Source organism: Mizuhopecten yessoensis, unplaced genomic scaffold, assembly GCF_002113885.1.
Source record: "Mizuhopecten yessoensis strain PY_sf001 unplaced genomic scaffold, ASM211388v2 scaffold716349, whole genome shotgun sequence".
NCBI classification, from domain to species: domain Eukaryota; kingdom Metazoa; phylum Mollusca; class Bivalvia; order Pectinida; family Pectinidae; genus Mizuhopecten; species Mizuhopecten yessoensis.
In genome coordinates, this window is record NW_018480072.1 from 972062 (window position 1) to 991927 (window position 19866).

The following is a 19866-nucleotide window of genomic DNA, read 5'->3' on the forward strand; positions in this document are numbered from 1 at the left end:
CTTGGGGATCTACACTAAAACCAGTCTTATCTGGCACCCTGGTGGATCTACAATAAAACCTGTCTTATTTTACACCATTGTGGATCTACACTAAAACCTGTCTTATCTGACACCCTGGTGGATCTACAATAAAACCTGTCTTATCCAACACCCTGGTGGATCTACAATAAGACCTGTCTTATCTGACACCCTGGTGGATCTACACTAAAACCAGTCTTATCTGACACCCTGGTGGATCTACAATAAATCCTGTCTTATCCGACACCCTGGTGGATCTACACTAAAACCTGTCTTATTTTACACCATTGTGGATCTACACTAAAACCAGTCTTATCTGACACCCTGGTGGATCTACAATAAAACCTGTCTTATCTGGTACCCTGGTGGATCTACAATAAAACCTGTCTTATTTTACACCATTGTGGAACTACACTAAAACCAGTCTTATCTGACACCCTGGTGGATCTACAATAAAACCTGTCCAATATGACACCCCTGGTAGATTTACCATGAAACCTGTCCAATCTGACACCCTGGTGGATCTACCATAAAACCTGTCTTATCTTACACCCTAGTGGATGTACCATGAAACCTGTCCAATCTGACACCCTGGTGGATCTACAACAAAACTTGTCTTATCTGATAATATGCAGGGTTAAAGAAACCCTGTACAATCTGATACCCAGTGAGATCTACAATGAACCATTTCCAATCCAATAAAATGTGAGGTCTTAAGGGAAACCTGTCTAAACTGACACCCTGTGTCATCAACAGGAAAACCCCTTATACCTGACACCCTGTTGGATCTGCAATGTCTAATCTGACACTCTGTGGGAGCTACACAGGAAACCTTTCTGACGCACCATGGGATTTACAGGAAAACCTATCTAATCTGACACCCTGTGGGATCTACAGGAAAACTGTCTTAAATGACAATCTGTAGGATTAACAATAAAACCTGTCTAATATGACACCAAATGGGATCCAACACAATGTGGTATCTAAAGGGAAACCTGTCTAATCTGACACCCCATGTGATCTGATGCCTTGTAGGATATTCAGAGAAACCTGTATAATCTGACACTATATGGGATCTACAGGGAAAACTAGTATTTGACAACTTAGTTGGATAAGACAGGACAGTTTTTGTTTAATTTTTTAAAATCAAAAATGGTATAACAGCTATATGTTGGTTAGAATGTCAAAATAATCAGTCAAAATATACAGTTTCAGATAAGCCAAAATGTAAGAAAACTTAGGTTTCAGATTAGCCAAGATGTCAGAATACTCAAGTTTCATATTAGCCAAGATGTCAGAATACTCAAGTTTCATATCAGCCAAGATGTTAGAATACTCAAGTTTCAGATCAGACAAGATGTCAGAATATTCAGCTGTCAGATAAGACAAGATGTCTGAAAACTCTGGGTTAGATAAGACATATTTTCAGAATACCCTGGGGTCAGATATGTCATGTTGTCAGAATACTCAGGTGTCAGATAGGACATTTCAGAATACTCAGGTATCAGATATGACATTTAAGAATACTCAGGTGTCTGATATGACATTTCAGCATACTCAGGTGTCAGTTATGACATTTCAGAATACTGACTTATCTGACACCTGAGCATTCTGAAATGTCATATCTGATACCTGAGTATTCTGAGATGTCTTATCTGACACCCGAGTATTCTGACATGTCATATCTGACACCTGAGGATTCTGAAATGTCTTATCTGACGCCTGAATACTCAGGTGTCAGATATGACATTTCAGAATACTCAGGTGTCAGATAAGACATTTTAGAATACTCAGGCGTCAGATATGACATTTCAGAATACTCAGGTGTCAGATATGACATTTCAGAATACTCGGGTGTCACATTAGACATTTCAGAATACTCAGGAGTCAGATAAGACATTTCAGAATACTCAGGTGTCAGATAAGACATTTCAGAATACTCAGGTGTCAGATAAGACATTTCAGAATACTCAGGGATCATATAAGACATATTTCACAGTATATTTTGACAAGTTACATTTCTTTTATTTCAAACAATGTTTTCCTTTAAGGCGAACAAACACTTATAGGGATATATATATATTTTTTGAACAATTTACAACCAATTAAAGCAGCTAAATATATAGCCATACAAAATCAATTGAAGTCACTGTTAAGATTTACAAAGGTGACCATAAAACCCAAAACCACAAATACTACAATCGAATGTCAAACTAATCCAGTCAAGGTGTCGGAATGTTTGATGTCATTTTGAATAATTCATTCAATAACAAACTAATTTATTTCAAACAAATATATCACAGATAGTTTAAGGGTAATGTGTTTTCTAGTAACATCACTTCTCATAAAAACAGATAAAAAATGAAAGATTTTTTGTATAAATATTATTCAATGGCACTCAATTGCATGAAAAATAGAACGGACAATTTCAGATTTCTATATCAAATACAGCCTTTGGGAGAATGACTTTGTGAAAAATGTTTACTATTTAAAAATTGCTACCATGAAACCAAATTTGTCTCATCGCTTGAACAGATATGTAATAATAATAATATACAAAATCATTAAATTATTATTATATTATATAAATGCCAAAGATCACTAAATTATTGGATTATCATTACTTTAATAGCATCCTCTGGAATGTGAGTTCAAATATTTATGAATATAAATCTACTGAAATATTTCATCATATCAAGTTTACAGGAAAATAGAAAGATTTACGATAGAACCTTTGTATAATTTGGTTTGGTTTGTTTATGTTTTACGTCCTATTAACTCATTCACCCCTGAAGACACATTTGAACTCTTCTTATTCAAAGGTTGGAATAGTTCATTATAAAATTTCAGGGGTGAATGAGTTAACAGCTATGGTCATTTTAGGACGTGTCAGGTTTTGGTGGTGGAGGAAAGCCGGAGTTCTCAAAGAAAAACCACAAACCAACAGCCAGTACCTGGTGACCCTCACGTAGGTCTCGAACCAGCGACCCAGTGGTGGAGGGCTAGTGGTAGCTCCAAGGTACTTTACGGTATTATATACTGTATATATCACTGTATTTGTCCTCTAATAAGCCTGTTATAATACAGTTATAGGACAATGAAATAACATATGGGTGGGCTTATTACAAAACATGGGCTTATTGCTGGATAAACAGGGCATCAGAAGACAGTCCTTTACTTATGTAAACAAACTATATAAATTTAAATATGCATTATAAAAGTTCGCTGTGATTCATTTTACCACTCTAAAGTTTGAGATTTTTACAGTATAACACGGTCACCAAGGCACATCAAGGAAATGCTCCGTTGGTTTGTTTGTGTTTTACGTTCTATTGACAGCTATGGTCATTTAAGGATGTGTCATGTTTGGATGGTGGAGGAAGACCGGAGTTCCGGGGAATAATGTCTGACTTAAAGCAGGGAGGGGGCTTATCACAGTTATAGGACAATAAAATAACATATGGGTGGGGTGGGCTTATTGCTGGATAAATATGGCATCAAAATGGCAGTCATTCATTCACTTTCACAAATTATTTAAGTTTAAATTCATGAAAAGTGTGTTGTGATTCAGTTTACCACTCTAAACTTTGTCCGAGATTTTTAGGGTATAAAAGGGTCATCAAGGTACATCAAGGAAAATGTGCCACATTATAATTCCTATTTGCCACTGTAGACTTCATCCAAGATGATCCTAGAGGCGAAGGCCACGGTAAAGGCTGCCACAACACCAAATACGGCATTGTAAGTGATGGAGAAATTGAAAACCTGTAAGACAAGAAAGTCAGTAAAACTGATGGATTACGCTCCCTGAAAAGGTCATCGGGACTGGAATAAAGGTTGTGTTATGCCTTATCTCTGAAATTAATTAACTATGTGACAAACCTTTTTTTTCAATCTACATTTACTTTTGGAGATATACAAGTTATAACTTGGACAAACAATTTGACCTTTGAGCTTAATGAGAATTTGACCTTGGACACACAGACCCCAAAATGCCTTGTCATTTTACATATTTTTATAAAATTTCATAGAGCTTTTTTCAGCAAGTCAGAAGTTATGGCCAAGAAAATGGATTTGACCTTTGACCTCAATGTGGTCTTGACCTTTTGTGTATAACAAGAACCCGGAGGGCCTTTATCGCTCACCTTTTTCTTTTGTTACATTAAACTGACATATAGGTAACTTCAGACCAAATTTGGTAACTAGAACACAAAACATTTAACACCTCTTAAACGGTTCTTAAGATATTGTTGTTACTCTGGCTAGCACTTAAAGTTGACCTTTGACCTCATAACTGTAATAAAGAAAATGATTCACACAGCTGGTCTACATAACATACCCAAGTATCATGACTATATAGACCAAATGGTTCTTAAGATATTGTTGTTTGAAGTTTTTATCATATTTGACCCCTGTTACCTTGAAAGTAGGTCAAGGTCATTGAGGAAATGTTATAGCACTCGATCCCAGTTACCTACTGATCAAATATCATGACCCTAGGTCCTCCAGTTCTTCAGAAGAAGTCGTTCAAAAGAACAAGAGGCCCAAGGGCCTTAGCGGTCACCTGAGTTATATCATAGGTACTTGTAGCTTTATTTCATTGTTAAGATGTGATGTGGAAATCAGCATGTAAACTAAGTGAAATACAATACTTGTCATGTCATCAAAGGATAATAATTTGAAAATATTGGTAAATGTTCCCTTTGGGGCCCCGCCCTAGCCCCTGGGGATCGGGCAGGGATCTTTATTTTACAATGTTATACCCTCATTCACCGAAGATGATTCTGACTAAGTTTGAGTAATTTTCTGTCTGGAGAAGAAGATTTTTGGAATATTGGTTAAATTTCCCTTTTGGGCCCCGCCCTGGCCCCTAGAGTTCGGGTAGGAATCTCAATTTTACAGTTTGAAAACATCTTCCTCCAAGGATAATTATCACCGTAAAAATAATTTCCTACAAAAAGTTGTCAAAATATACCCAAAAGTGTTATTTCTCTATATAAACTATAGTAAACTTTACCCCCTCCCCAAGGGAGAACGGATACATGTAGCTCGGGGGTCCTGAAATTTAAAATTTAAATAAAGCCCCTAATGATCTTTCTTTCCATGCAGAGAAAATGACTGTAGTACCTCTGAGTCTGGAGAGAAGATTTTCGAAATATTGGTTAATTTTCCCTTTGGGGCCCCGCCCTGGCCCCAGGGGTTGGGGTAGGAATCTCAATTTTACAATTTGAAACCATCATCCTCCAGGGATAATTCTCATTAAGTAACAAGAGATCCCAGAGGGATCTTGGCGCCCACCTTTGTACCATCTTCATTAGTTCTTTGTCAGTTCGATCTTTTCTCTTCTTTCCTCTAATCTGTTTGATCGAGTCATGTTAACAGTAAATGCACCTTGAGGTAACTTTTGATCTAAACTTAATACTGATGTGTATGAAAGCCAACCTTCAAAGTGAGTTTGTCATTTCACATATTTACTAGTACAGTACTTAATGTGAAAGAAATAGAATCGATCATTGCAATATGAGAAAGATCTGTTTAGTTCTTCTTTTAATCCATTTTGTTTTTATGATCAGTCTCAAAATATAACATACACAACGAGGGATCAAGGGGAACCTACATTTAAAATTTGAGAAAGATCCCTCCCGTACTTCCCGAGAAATAGCGATAACAAACTTTCACTATCAAAATCCAAGATGGCTGCCTGTCGGCCATGTTGTTTATCCGATCAGTCTCAAAAGTTGCACTGCACAGCTACGGACGAAGGGGAACCTACATATAAAATTTGAGAAAGATCCCTCTGATACTTCCCGAGAAATAGCGATAACAAACTTTCAATATCAAAATCCAATATGGCTGCCTGTCGGCCATGTTGTTTATCCGATCAGTCTCAAAACTTGCCCTGCATAGTTAAGGACCAAGGGGAACCTACATATAAAATTTGAGAAAGATCCCTCTGGTACTTCTTGAGAAATAGCGATAACAAACTTTCACTATCGAAATCCAAGATGGCTGCCTGTTAGCCATGTTGTTTATCCGATCAGTCTCAAAAGTTGCCCTGTACAGCTCAGGACCAAGGGAACCTACATATAAAATTTGAGAAAGATCCCTCTGGTACAGATGATGGTGGGCTAAAAATAATTTCCTACAGAAAGTTGTCAAAATATACCCAAAAGATTTATTTTCCTATATAAACTATAGTAAACTTTACCCCCTCCCCAAGGGAGAACGGATAGCTTGGGGTCCTGAAATTTACAATTTAAATAAAGCCCCTGTTTTGCCTTTTTATGCACTGAAATTGAATGTAGTACCTCTGAATCTGGAGAAGAAGATTTTTGAAATATTGGTTAATTTTCCCTTTGAAGCCCCGCACTGGCCCCAGGGGTTGGGGTAGGAGTCCCAATTTTACAATTTTTTAGCCTCATCTACCAAGGATGATTCTTACCAAGTTTGAAAAACATCCATCAACTGGTTCTTGAGAAGAAGTTGAAAATGCAAAAATAAATTACGCACGACGGACGGAAAGCGATTAGAATAGGTTGACAAAGTTGACACGGACGCCGCAGTACGACATAAGCTCACATGGCCTTTTGGGCCAGGTGAGCTAAAAATAGAAGAATACCTTATTTCTCCTTGATATTTCAGGACTACTTACTGAAACAGTTTTAGATGAAATGTATTCGAAAGTCAATCATGTAATAAATAACGTGTTGATTTTTTTACTCCTTATAAATTATAATTTTACAGCTGGGGATTGTAATAAGAATTAAATCCTTTCACAATTAAATGTTAACTTTATTATTATTACAACAATTATGAAACATGTTCCATCCACTTTAATTAAGTACATGTACTCTTGTTTGCCCATTATTCATTATTTTATCTCCTTTCCATTTTATTACAACCCAACCACACATTAGGGAAACAAATACTCATGCGTCGCCCTTATTCAAGGGCAGTAACTGTGTACTTACTTGCATCTGAAGTGGCTGTTGAGTTAGGAAATACAATAGCTTCAGTCTGTTCTCTGTTGGACAAATACACTGAAAATAACAGGCAATAATAAAATACATGCACTTGAAATAGTAAAGACAATTAATTTACATAATACCCTGTAACAGGTTATTTATGCAGGCTGAAATTTTCAAGACGTTGACCCAAAATTACGGTACTAAATTAACACAAAAAATAATTTCTTGATCCAGACACGAGGTGAAAGAAATTTTCGTGGATACTGTCTCTGATATCTCAAGGTGACGTTTGTATAAAAATGCAAATAAAAAAAAATACATGGTAACTCCTGTAATGCATGTTCACCTAGACAATCCTTCCCATCTATTTTCAAATTGTTTGTTCTACTTTTAGATGTAAATGAATTGTTACAACTACATGCTCCTTTTGACAGTTTTGATGCCTATATATAATCTTGGCTCATTTTTACACGTCATATTATGGTTCGGATCATATTTTTTCCAAACACGTTAATGACCTGCAAAAAATGTGAAAATATCATTCCTGTGAAAATAACCTGTAATATGGTAATGTACCAGGTACATAGGGTTTTAGCCCAGTGTGCTAGTAAGCACATATTTCACTCCAGACAGGGTCTTATAAGTTTATTTCAGGGATCAGTTTGTTTGTGTGTGTCCTTTTAACAGGCTGTGAAATGAAATAAAAATATCAGTATTCCTTCCTCTTAACATTTTCACCTCAAATTATACATTTTTTCATTTTACATAGGACTATATATTAGAGATTTGACAGTAATCGTATGTAGCCTCACTCTGATCATTCTCTGGCCTTCCCCGTTGGCCTCAGCGAAGGCGGAACACACGATGAGCAGTAGGAGTAGTGGGATGATGCACTCGATGACCTCCCAGATGATGGCGTCGTGACTGATCCAATAGAGAATGTAGTCTCCGCACCAAACCAACACGAACAGAATCCAGCTAGCCAGCCATCGCTGCAGGCACGTTGATGTGATCCGCATGCGGTGCTGTAGGGGTAAATACAGACATTGAGAGCATTATTTACACCCCACGAAATCACAGGGGTTACATTCTCTTATCTTCCCCTGGAATATCTCATAAAGAAATTGAACACTTTGCATGTAACACTTTGTCGATGATACAAATGTAGATTTGTATATCAAAAGAATCATGCGGCAGTGTAAGGGTAAAACTTGACTGTCTGTGAAGTCGGATGTCTCCCCTATATAATCTTCAAATGATAGATATCAGCCTAGCAACTAAACCTGAAGCCAATCAAAAATAGCAAAACCGTGTGCCTTCCATTTTGTCATGAAATATTCTAGGGGTGCAGAAAATGAAATTGAACATAACCCCTAACATTTCAAGGATGTTTTTGACCCACCATTCATAGAAATCAAACTTTCCTATTAGGAGCACCATTAAGGCTATATGCTGCTTAATTGTGATTTATGCCTTCAATCCAAAAAGAGTTCCACTGTCTTTACAACAACTAAGGTCATAGAAGACAGAAGAAACATGCAACATACACTTAGCCGGCACGGGAAAGACGGATTAAACAATTTGCACATTCAGATCCCTTTTTTTGTAAAACTTATTAATAGTGATGTTACGACGCCACAAGACTTAGAATCTTTGTATTGCCCTTATTGTTGCCAATCATCTTGAAAGGGTAAAAATACTGTAAGGAACAAACAGAAAAAAGGGGAAATATAGGTACCGAAACATGTGGGGGCCATTAATTTGGCAGTGTAATTCAGATTCCTCATGGAAATGGTATTGTGCTATCTCCGAAAAAGGTCACAAAGAAAAATAAAACATTGTAATGAAGCAAATATATGTTGCTATTCACCAATATTCAAATTGATACATTTACCCTGTGGTGACAGTAGCTTATAATGACATTAGAGTTGTTTACAAAAGGTTCATACGTGCTTCAACTGCCGGAAGACCAGAACACAAGGGCGATAACTCTATATATGTACAAATACCTGTCAATCTACATCTTCCACTGTTCTGTCAATCAGATGACAATAACAAATTGTTAATATGTAGGAAAAAGGCACGAAACAGCATTATATACATTGAGTAGGGTGTCAGAAGTAATTACCGAGATCTTCCAGTAACACATCAGTAGCTCCTCGTTAGAAAGAACGCTTCTGGTCAGTGTTTTGTCCTCCACCAAAGAATCCTCAAACTGAAAGAAATAGTCAACAAAAAAGTGACAAGGTAAGGTTAGTAGTGGGAATACATAAATATTGAACTGTGTTGATATGGCATTTACAGTCTAATGAATGACACAGCTTCACAGGCAAACATCATAATATGTGCCATTTTAATTGTCATTTGTCTGCCTACAAATTAAAGCTGTGTCATTCATTTAGACTGTGAATGCCATGTCACCAAAGTACAATGTTTGTAATTATCATTCTTGGAGTATTTCAATACCATAGAAGTTACAATCCACCTAATAGAATTCAGCATATAGTTCAAATTAGTAAATGTATAATGCATGCTTGTCCAATGAATAGTACAGCCATTCTCTAGTATGGAGGTCAATATAAAAAATTGAAATTTGTATACTCTGAGCATAAAACATATCACCAGTATTGCATAATCAACATGTTGCACAGAATTTTGCTCACTTTACCTGTGAGCTGTAACTGGCTGGATGTGCATGCCCCGAGTGGGACAGTTCCTCTGGGTGGGCGTGTGCCCCTGAGTGGGTGTGTCCATTTGAGTGGGCGTTTCCCCTAGAGTGCAAATGTCCAGGCAAAGTCGAGTCTCTTAATCTCTCTGGCTGATCGCCAGAGTTTACTGAGCTGATGATCCCCCGTGAATTTTGGAATGTGTTTTCATGTACAGAACTGTCAGAAAATCCATCTCTGTTTCCATCGTCATCCCAAATGAACCACTCCGACCCTGGAGATTTATGAAATATTAGAATTGAAAATAAATTCTGATGGTGCAGTGGATAGCTCACTTTACCTAAGAAGGCGGCCAGGGTTCGATTTACCGATAGGGTGTGAAAATGTATGAGGTCACCTGCCCGACCACATGGGTTTTCACCCGGTACTCTGGTTTCCTCCCACATCAAAGACCTTCCTGCGCACTAACGTTCAGGCCAATAAGTGAAATAAGTAAATTTAATAATTTTAGGTCAAACATATACAACATATGTTTATCAACTACAGACTTTTGTTGAGGTGAATATGAACCTGAAAAAGAGACATCTACCGAGACAAAGTCGAGCCCAATATCACTTTTCAGATCCTTACATATTGGATGAAAGTTCTGAATTGTTATACTTGATACAAAACGATGCCCTATTATATCATTTCATAAGATGGAACGTATGTAAATCAAGGGAGAAGTACTACACTTTGTAGAGAGTAATGGCGTTACAACTGAAGGGAAAATGTAAAGAAAAAATGACCAACATCCAACATCTTGTCCGATACAACATTATAATTAATTAATGATAATTTGTGGTACTGATATATATATATATATCGCTTTATCACAACTTAGTTTGTTGGTCATCTCAAAGCGGTTCACAAATTATTATTCGTCGTTAAAGGGCCTTTAATTTGCAACCAGCCAATATCTTTCTCTGGGGAGCATATATACAGCCTGTGCTGCCATCTCGGCTAACTAAGGCTTTAATCCAATTTCTTATAGAAAATACCAAAGATAAACCTGTGAACTTTAACATCCTGTTTAATCTGACTAATATATTGTATATTTCAGATTACACAGGAATCACTCTATAGATATATTTAGATTATTATCTATTTCATAGACTCACTGCTTGATGCACAAGATATCAGGTCCATATCCTCGTCACTGTTAGACTTTAGCCGCGTATGAGTTCCGCTACAGATGTCCATGTATAATTTGGCATCGTGCTCAAGCACTCTGATAAACCGGCGTACACCTTATAAAGACATCAAACAAAATGACTGTATCATCAATTTGTTATCAATTGATATAATAGTGATAAAAGATGCTTGAAAATATTATCTGTAACCAAAAACATGTATGAGCTTCATAAAATAATGAATTCAAGAAACATTTTTTCTTATCAACTTAATTGAATGAACACATATATATACAACAATTAGGACTCATTTTGAACTGATATTAATAATGTAAATTGAACAATTATTTACAATGCCTTCGTCACTTAAAATGATACTTAAATAACTATATCAGATTCTTGACAGACACAATGTCATACAATTGTACTTTGGCTAAATTGAATATATTTTTGTGGGGCCCAAAATTTTGTGGTTTACCAAGGAACAAAACACCATTTCTTGGGTACATTCCTACTTATTTATTTATAGTTTGACTGATGGATGTTGAATGAGAACCCTCCTGCATGAGGACACCATATTGTTCAGGGGCTGACTCCAGGGCTCCCCAACCCTGGCATCCCCTATCAAAATATTTATATATGTATATATATATCTGCTTCGAAGCAGTATCTGCATATACATATTATGAAAAAATGGCTGGGGGAATAAAATATTTGTACTGAAAAAAAAATAAAAAAATCTTGGGTACATGAATTTGTGGATTACGAGTACCTACTCAAATTATAATTTCTTTTTATCAAACTTTAATTACTTCGTGGACCCACGAATTTGTAACAATTATCCACGAAATCAATGAAATTAAAACCCCATGAAAATCAGTGAATTCACACCAATTCTACAAAGTAATATCGGATACAATAAAGAATGTACTCCGTTTTGTAGAAACACAGCAGTGTAAACTGATGAAATTAATTCTGTAACAATGAGATCTGTTTCACTTCTTGATGACTTTAAGAAACAAGTCATTATTTATATTTTTCTTGTGATATCGCATATATGTACAGGCTTTTTTTATATATGGCCAAATATGGGTCAATTTCCCTCACAATTTTTGGCATTATTTACCCCTATTTCAGTTAAAATTCCCCCACTTGTAACTAAATACTATCACATGAATATCTGTCTTGGTTCCATTTTGTTTTTACTATTTTCCATCAGTTCCACGACTGAGTGATTTATTTCAATTTAATTGTCGCTGCTGATATATTACAACACTGTTTAGTTTATACTATCTTAACAGTCACACAAACGTTTTATTCTAATCCAGCAGTCAATTTTAAGTGTCTTTAATTAACAGCCCTCACTGGACAGGTCATGCACCAACTACGCATATTTTTCCCTATTTCAAAAAAGGGTATAAACTTTTTATTCCTGCATTAATCCCTGGTTATGTTAGCCATGATAATAGAAAATATTTAGAAAAGGAAGTAATTGATAATTTGCAACAAAGTGCTGTACACCAGGAAAGTTTCGCCCAGTCAAACTTTCACCCTTAGCCGGTAAAATCCATATTCGAACAGTTTTAAATTAGCGCTTGGCATTTAATTACTATTTATCAAATAATGTACTGTGTTATCCAGTGAATATACCCATGTCATATTTTTTTGCGTATTAATCCATGGAATAATGACCTATCGGCCCTGTGATTGCCTGTAAGTTTCAATTGTTTAAATTGTGACATCACGCATAGGCGAAGTACATGACATCACAGACTTCCGCACTGGAGACAAAATGGCAATTTTTACATTTCGAGGTTGCATGAAAGTTGTCCAGTTTCAAGAATAAATGCCACAAATCTTGATTATGTGATAAAAAGGATCTGACACTCGTTTTCATTTCATATGGCATTTATGAAATTTGTCACAAATATTTGGTTTTAGCTCGCCAGAGGCTCGTTAAATTGAAAATTCTTAGTCTCGTTTCAGAAATCTCATATGAAATGGAAACTCATGTTAGATCCTAATGTATATTATTTTGTTGACTAATGTTCGCTGTAATGATAAATTCGCCTTCATTTCTGAGGGGGTAAAAATATTAAAACTGCAATGAAAATGTTGCCGGTAATCAGTGATCAATCATTCATATATCAAGGTACCCACCGATAGTGTGTGTTCTGCAGACGGAGAGCAACATACAACCAACTAGTAAATTCCATAGAAGGGAGATAACTGAGAATGACACATGGGAGGTATACATCACATGACATATGACGGTATTTATATTTAGCGTCTGACAATGGCGTGGACCGAACTCTGTATATTTGATATAACCATTGATGATTATAGCCACTGTACCAAGAAATATCAAAAGTCCAGCCGCACTGACTTTAAAAAATGTCCGCGAGTGTATCCGAACACTTTCCACAAAGTTACGATTACTGAAAAGTTTCTTCGAAAGTTTATTTGAATAAATTCCCAAACATATCCAACTAAACCCAAGGATCAGGTTCACGATTCCAATCAGTAAAGTTGTATCGGAGAATTTCGACATGACGTCGTAAACAGTATGTATAACTCCACTCACTGTGAAAGTACAGGCGATTAAGATGGTAAAAAGTTGCAAAAAAATTGCCAAGCATTTCGTTTTCATATTAGATTCATGGCACTTGATTCCTAAAATGTGCACCAGTAGGGTCCAGGCCCATCCTGGAATTCGGTTGGAGGACATCTTGGATTTTCCGCCATTCAAACAACCGACTGTCATTCTGTTCGGTTGAGATTCCATGGAGTTGTAGAAAACCTGGTCAATAGAACGGAGAAGTCCACTGTTTGTCGTTGCCCTAGGAATAGAATTTATTCCATTATTTCTGGCCAAACTCAAATTTGTTAATTAATTATAATAAATAAGGATAATTTTGTACCTTAAGAATCCCCATACCACTGCTTATAACTGTAACTAGGCAACTTTGTTATTAAGCATGACAATAGCTTTGATAAATCATCTCGCGTTTGTGCACCCTACTTGGGGACACAAAATTAAAGCATTGAAAAAATAAGTCTGCTACACCAATCGCAATATCTGGGATTTTTGTATTTCTCTCTACCTCTAACTATCTTTTGTCTCCTAGTGCCTTGCTTGGCAATACTTCACTTGTGGCTTTAACCCTTTCAACCCTATGTAACTTTAGTAGACTCTACCATGCATTGATCTGGATGAGTCCATTATGGTCTACAGTGGTGAAAGGATTAATGTTGAATGTCACCCAGGTGAGGAAGGCAATGGATTCTATTCCCAGGCTGGGACATACCAAAGTCCTTTAAATAGTAGTTGTTGTTCCCTGTTGGACGCTCAGCATTAAGTGTAATGACAACAACAGGTTCACCCGGTGTCTGCAGTCTAATCATGTGACTGGGTGAAATGCTGTGCTGGGTGCCCTCAGCATGGTATTTCAGTGAGGTAGCACTATAAAGTCAGCATCAGACCCACACTATCACAAGCTGGCAAATACACCAACATACCCTGCATCTAACACACATACATACATGCACGCTTACACAACACACATAGAGGCATGTTCTTAAATGACCTTAGCTTTTGATAGGATGTCAAAACAACCATTATCAAAAATTGGACTTTTCTATTGTCAAGTCAAAAATTAATGATAAATGATACATATTCATGATATATATATAGTATATTGGATCTAGCTTGATTTTATTTTTGAAATTAGGGAGGGTTTCATTTATCAAGTCGAAAAAAATGGCTAAATTCCAATAGCATGGGATGTGGTGAAATTTTGCCATCAGTTTACATACTACATGCAGGGATGAACATCAAGGAGAATTGTCCAACAATAATCAAAGCTTTTCTGGAATACTGTAGTAGTCTGTTTTCAGTATTTACCTGTTTCTTACTTCAGCACCTGACCGATGTTTATCAGAGGTAAGAGGATCTGCAGTTGCTTGACCGCTGTCCATCCTGTCACAATTTATGCTTGTTCTACTGGCCAGCTGCTCAGGGTACGAAGTGGCGGCTGTTTTCTAAAGAAAAATTATAGGTTACTAACCGTTACAGCAAAATCCACCAGCAGATCATCCTGGGTATCCAGGTATTACACTCACTTTCTCTCTCTGCACCCCTGGAATATGTCATAGCAAAATTGAAGGCACAAAGATAGTTGTTTGATTGGTCTCAGGTATAAAAAAACTGACCAATCACTAGGCTGATAATTGTCCTTTGAAGATTACAAGAGATTCTTGCAATTGATAATCTTTAAATCAAAAGTACTAAAAAAAGAAACTAAAACTTTTACTGTAGATATAAAGAGTTTTGGATTCTTCCAGAAAAACACTAGTAAACTCAGTAAAAATTAAGTTTTAAAAAAAAAATCATTCAGAACTCTGCATATGAATTCTGTATAGCAGTCATATTTCGCATTATTTTTTTATTTTGCTATATTTGCGCTTTGACTTATATCCGCGAATTCTTAATACCAGCGAAATCACAGAAAATGTTAACCACTTTTACGGACCTTGATTCACAACATGTTGAAAATACTTATATTAACCCTACGCTGTTATGCAAGCTAATTAAATGAACTCAGATTATCACCGGACAAATGAGCAGTCCATGTAAAAACACGCTTACATATAGGTGGCCACAACATATTTATGTGTACACAGTAGGTGATCAATTGATTACAGTTTACTCCTAAAAAGGTACATACACATTTGATTTCGAGTGAAGACGACGCTCGGGATCAGTGTTTTTAAAAGGTTTACCTGTATTTTGAGGTTTAACCCTTAAATGATGACACTCAAAATACTTTGCACGACACATGGAATTTGAATGCGCAGCGAAACTTAACCCTTTCAACTCATGTAACTTTAGTAAACTCTACCATGCATTGATCTGGATGAGTCCATTATGGTCTACAGTGGTGAAAGGGTTTACCCCCGCAAATATGTACTTGATATGAAACCGCAAAAATATTGACTCCATGAATTTAAAGCGCTATACAGTATTACTATTTAGACCTCGTCCAGAAAGTGATCTGTTATCTCCCTAGTGAGTTCTATGTGACCACATCACTGTACATAATGAAAATCATATTCTGCACAAAAATTACTTCAAATTTATGTCTAAAACAAAACCTATATTTTCTGTAAATCTCTATCAACAAAGCTTTCGTTTTAGTCAGATTTCAATGTACACAAGGTTACAAATGTGTAAAATCTAATATACCTACTGGTATGTAGAAATCCATCATCTTGGCTCACTTATAACCAATTTGTCTTAAATGTCCTTTGAAACAATGGTATTGTTCACCAGAATATGTAACATATATTTGGTGCATGTGTACCCCGTTCTATTAAGATAATACTGATAGCCTGGACATGATATAAAAGGCTTAAGATCTGACAGTATGCATACACTTATGAATATTGACTTTATCAAAATAAACAAACTGTTGATATGAAGTGTCCAGGGGACGCTGAAATATTGTCCGATTATTTACATCCCGAATAAGATAAACGATCACTGTATTGTCTGATCTACGCAATCAATGGACCCTTGTTTATTCAGATATTATTCTTGATCTATTCAAATGCAGTAGTTATAATTAGGCCAAACAAAAAACAAAAACAAATGTGTTTCCATTATCATCCTCAGCAAATAGGGTAGGTAGGTAGGCAATTTGTTTCTTTGTTCGTTTTGAAAAATATTTAAATTACTATTTAGGGTGGGCATACAAATCTAGGGTATGTAAGTTATTTTATTTGGCCTTATTTAAATATCAGCAACAATGATCAAATTACTATTTAGGCCTGGAACGATATGCATACCTCACAATACATGCATGATGCTCACAATACGATACATATTATGATACAAATATCTGCTTGAAAGGTCAACTTCATAATGATTGAGTGCAGGATTTTAGCAGATTTTGTTATATAGACATTTTCAATAGTAAATACTATCGCAATATATTGTTGTATAATTTCTACTACTTTTGGGTATGACTGCACATGTACAGTGTTTAAAGTTTGATCAAAATTGATTGACAATTTTTAAATGTACTATTAGTTTATCTCGATACAGGCAAACAAAACAATTAGATACAATGCACAAGAAAGTATCACGGTACAATATAGAGTGCAGTGCTATACAAGTTGCCATTTTCTTGTTCATGTTTCACAGTTATAGCACTGCAACGGTATATTGTACCGTGATACTTTCTTGTGTATTGTATCAGCTTACTAAGGCAAACCATTGCAAAGCAATATATAGTCTCCCACCAGTAATGTGATTTCTTTATTAGCTGAGCTGTACACTTATTTAAGTATACAGGTCACTCATATACTTCCTGTACTCCCTCTCAATGCCAAAACATACTTGCATACCAAATCTTGTTAGCCCAACCAGATGAACGAGTTTTGCTGAAATAGTCCTAGTAGTCAAGGAAGATATGTCAAGACAAAGATTTTAACCAAAGGGCCACAACTCCATAAAAAGTGTTGAAATTAAAAAATACTACCCTGAGGCACGACATCAGGGAGTAATGACCATATCTGTAAACTTTCCTTGAAATTGACCCAGTAGATTAGGAAAAGTTGTCAGGACAAGGATTTTCAACAAAGGGCCAAAACTCCATAAAAAAAGGGTTGGAAAAACACAACTTTAGGTGGTAGTTATCATATCTAACAATTTTTGTTGAAATTGGAAGTGTTGGAGGAATTGTCTGGAGAAGGTATTTTTCAACAAAGGGCCATTACTCCGTAAAAAAGGGTCAGATTGAAAAAATAATACCTGGATGCACAACATCAGGTGGTAGTTATAATATCTGAATATTTTCATTGAAATTTTTCCGGTAGTTTTGGAGAAGTTGTGCGGGCAAGCATTTTTCAACAATGGGCATAATAGTGTAAAAATGGTCAGAATGAAAAGAATAATACCCGAATACACAACTTCGGGTAATAGTTATCATATCTGAAAACTTTCACTGAAATTGGCCCCATAGTTTTGGAGGAGTTGTCTGGACAAGGATTTTTCAACAACTACTGTACATGAACAGTCATACCCAAGAATAGTGTAAAAGATGTGCATTGGTTAGGTTGCCTTACAGGCGTCAGCTGTAGGGAATTTCCCATTAATTAGCTCAGCGGAAGAGCATCGGACTTGAGAGCCAAGGGTCGCGCATTCGAGCCCCAACAAAGGGCCATAACTTCGTAAAAAAGGGTCAGAATGAAAAAAATCATACCTGGATGCACAAATTTAGGTCAGGTAGTTATATAATTATCATATGTGGAAAGTTTTGTTGAAATTTAACCATTACTTTAGAAGGAGTTGTCGGGACAAACTTTTTCTACGGACGGACAAGCTGATTCTAGCTTCGTTGCGTGGGGTATAATTAAGGATCCTTGTCCCGCTGCAGACAAAATACTAGAGATTTCACTTTGGTTTTTTCGCACAAGAGTAACATCCGCTCCACTTAATTTTATTTTGAATTTACAGTATTTGTACCGCAATAGAGCTAACATATTTCCGAGGACCAGGTATATATTTGGTACATGTACCTAGGGAAGGCAGCAGAACTGTGATATTTAGATAAATGTGATATCAGGGGAAAAACTGAAGTGGTCAAGAGAAGGTTGATGGTTATAGCAAAGGGAAATACATTGTAGAATGAAGGGGAAAAGGTAAAAGGGAAGGAAGAAATGTAAAGAGGGAAGAAAAGGGTCTTTGCAAGGGAAGCAAAAAATATCTAGGAAAATTCTATTCCCTTATTGCCACTGAGCCAGGGAACCAAACGGCGGGGGCACCATCCATCCCTTTTTTCTTTAGTGTTGACCTTTCGCCCAATTAAGCGACTCAAATATGATTGGTTTCGTTTGTCCTTTTAGAGAGAGATATATTATATTACAAAAGTCTTAAAACTCTTTGCTTAAGCTACCATGTCCTCGGATTATGACATTTCAGCGAGAACGGCATGTACTTAAAAGTGCATGGTCTTTGCATGAGTGCATCCCCATGAACTGCAAGTGGACACCATCTTCGTATGATCTGATCAGTAATAGCTCAGCTGTAGCATCAATTTAAAACCCTGAACAAACCATTCAAACCAACCCTTCCACCAAACATAAATTAATTTGTTTTTAAATACTATTTTACATTATGTATAAATCAGAAACCTCATATTAAACTATAGTGGGTTATGAAAATTAAGACAAAGCTATAAAAAAAATCAAAACGTTTTTCTGGTGTGAAGGATTGATTGATTGATCGATAGGTTTTAAGTCCACTTCACTACCGAGTAGTTCGGTTATGTAAGAACAACACTTATATACCACTCTACATGCAGTATGGTCATCAGAAAAGGCCTCAATAATACTTTTTTTTTATACTAACAGTTTAATTGTCAGGTCCCTGTGCACATATAACAAGTACGAACAGTAACATCAAAGAAGCAGTTTTAAATAAAGTTAAAATAAAATTTGAAGCATGTGGACTACTGAGATCATAATTACATGAGATGGTGTGAGTTTGACGTCCTCTTCGTCGTGATCCCATTCAGATGATTCATCCAAGATACACCTCGTTGATGAAAAGTCATCCATGACTAACTTTTCAACTGTCCGTTTCCTGATATTCTAATTCAAAATTCTGTAAATTATCGTGCAGGCTTAATATGTAAGTTGTCCTGATACCATTGTGTTGTAGGTAGCTATACTTTATCCATTAAATATGTGACATGACGTCCCATTACTATCATGGGCCTAGCATTTCAAGTTAATCCTTCTCAACATCGTCTGCATGCTCCTCCCACTCCACTTTGACAAACAATAATAAGAGAGTTATTTCCCTTGGGTAAGTTGTAGAATATTTTTTTATATTAATTTATTTATATATAAATTTGATAAATTATATTGAAAACATTTACATCATTGGTGTCTCTTTTGCTTCAATCAACAATTCAAAAGCACAAATCTTCAAATGCGATGCTAAAAATTCACTTCAACTTTAAATTGATAAAGGGT

The 19866-nt window shown here is 36.1% G+C and overlaps 1 protein-coding gene across 1 annotated transcript; it reads right to left on the bottom strand.

The window, feature by feature from the left end:
- Nucleotides 1-2889: 2889 nt before the first annotated feature.
- Nucleotides 2890-19654, bottom strand: LOC110443504. The gene is made up of 9 exons (XM_021487754.1): nt 19357-19654; nt 14729-14865; nt 12985-13664; nt 10813-10941; nt 9655-9926; nt 9115-9201; nt 7799-8011; nt 6990-7058; nt 2890-3783 (listed from the first exon to the last, which is right to left on the bottom strand). Exons 1-9 carry the CDS (start codon nt 19444-19446, stop codon nt 3676-3678), a joined length of 1785 nt encoding a protein of 594 aa, XP_021343429.1. The 5' UTR covers nt 19447-19654; the 3' UTR covers nt 2890-3675.
- Nucleotides 19655-19866: the final 212 nt, after the last annotated feature.

Bases quoted from the DNA above. Each gene is read 5' to 3' on its own strand.
- LOC110443504 (XM_021487754.1), bottom strand. From the start codon at position 19,446: ATGGATGACTTTTCATCAACGAGGTGTATCTTGGATGAATCATCTGAA. The intron at 10,942-12,984 runs GTGGGTACCTTG...TGTCTTTATAAG, and splicing joins CTGCAGAACACACACTATCG to GTGTACGCCGGTTTATCAGA. The intron at 9,202-9,654 runs GTAAAGTGAGCA...TATTTCTTTCAG, and splicing joins CAGCCAGTTACAGCTCACAG to TTTGAGGATTCTTTGGTGGA.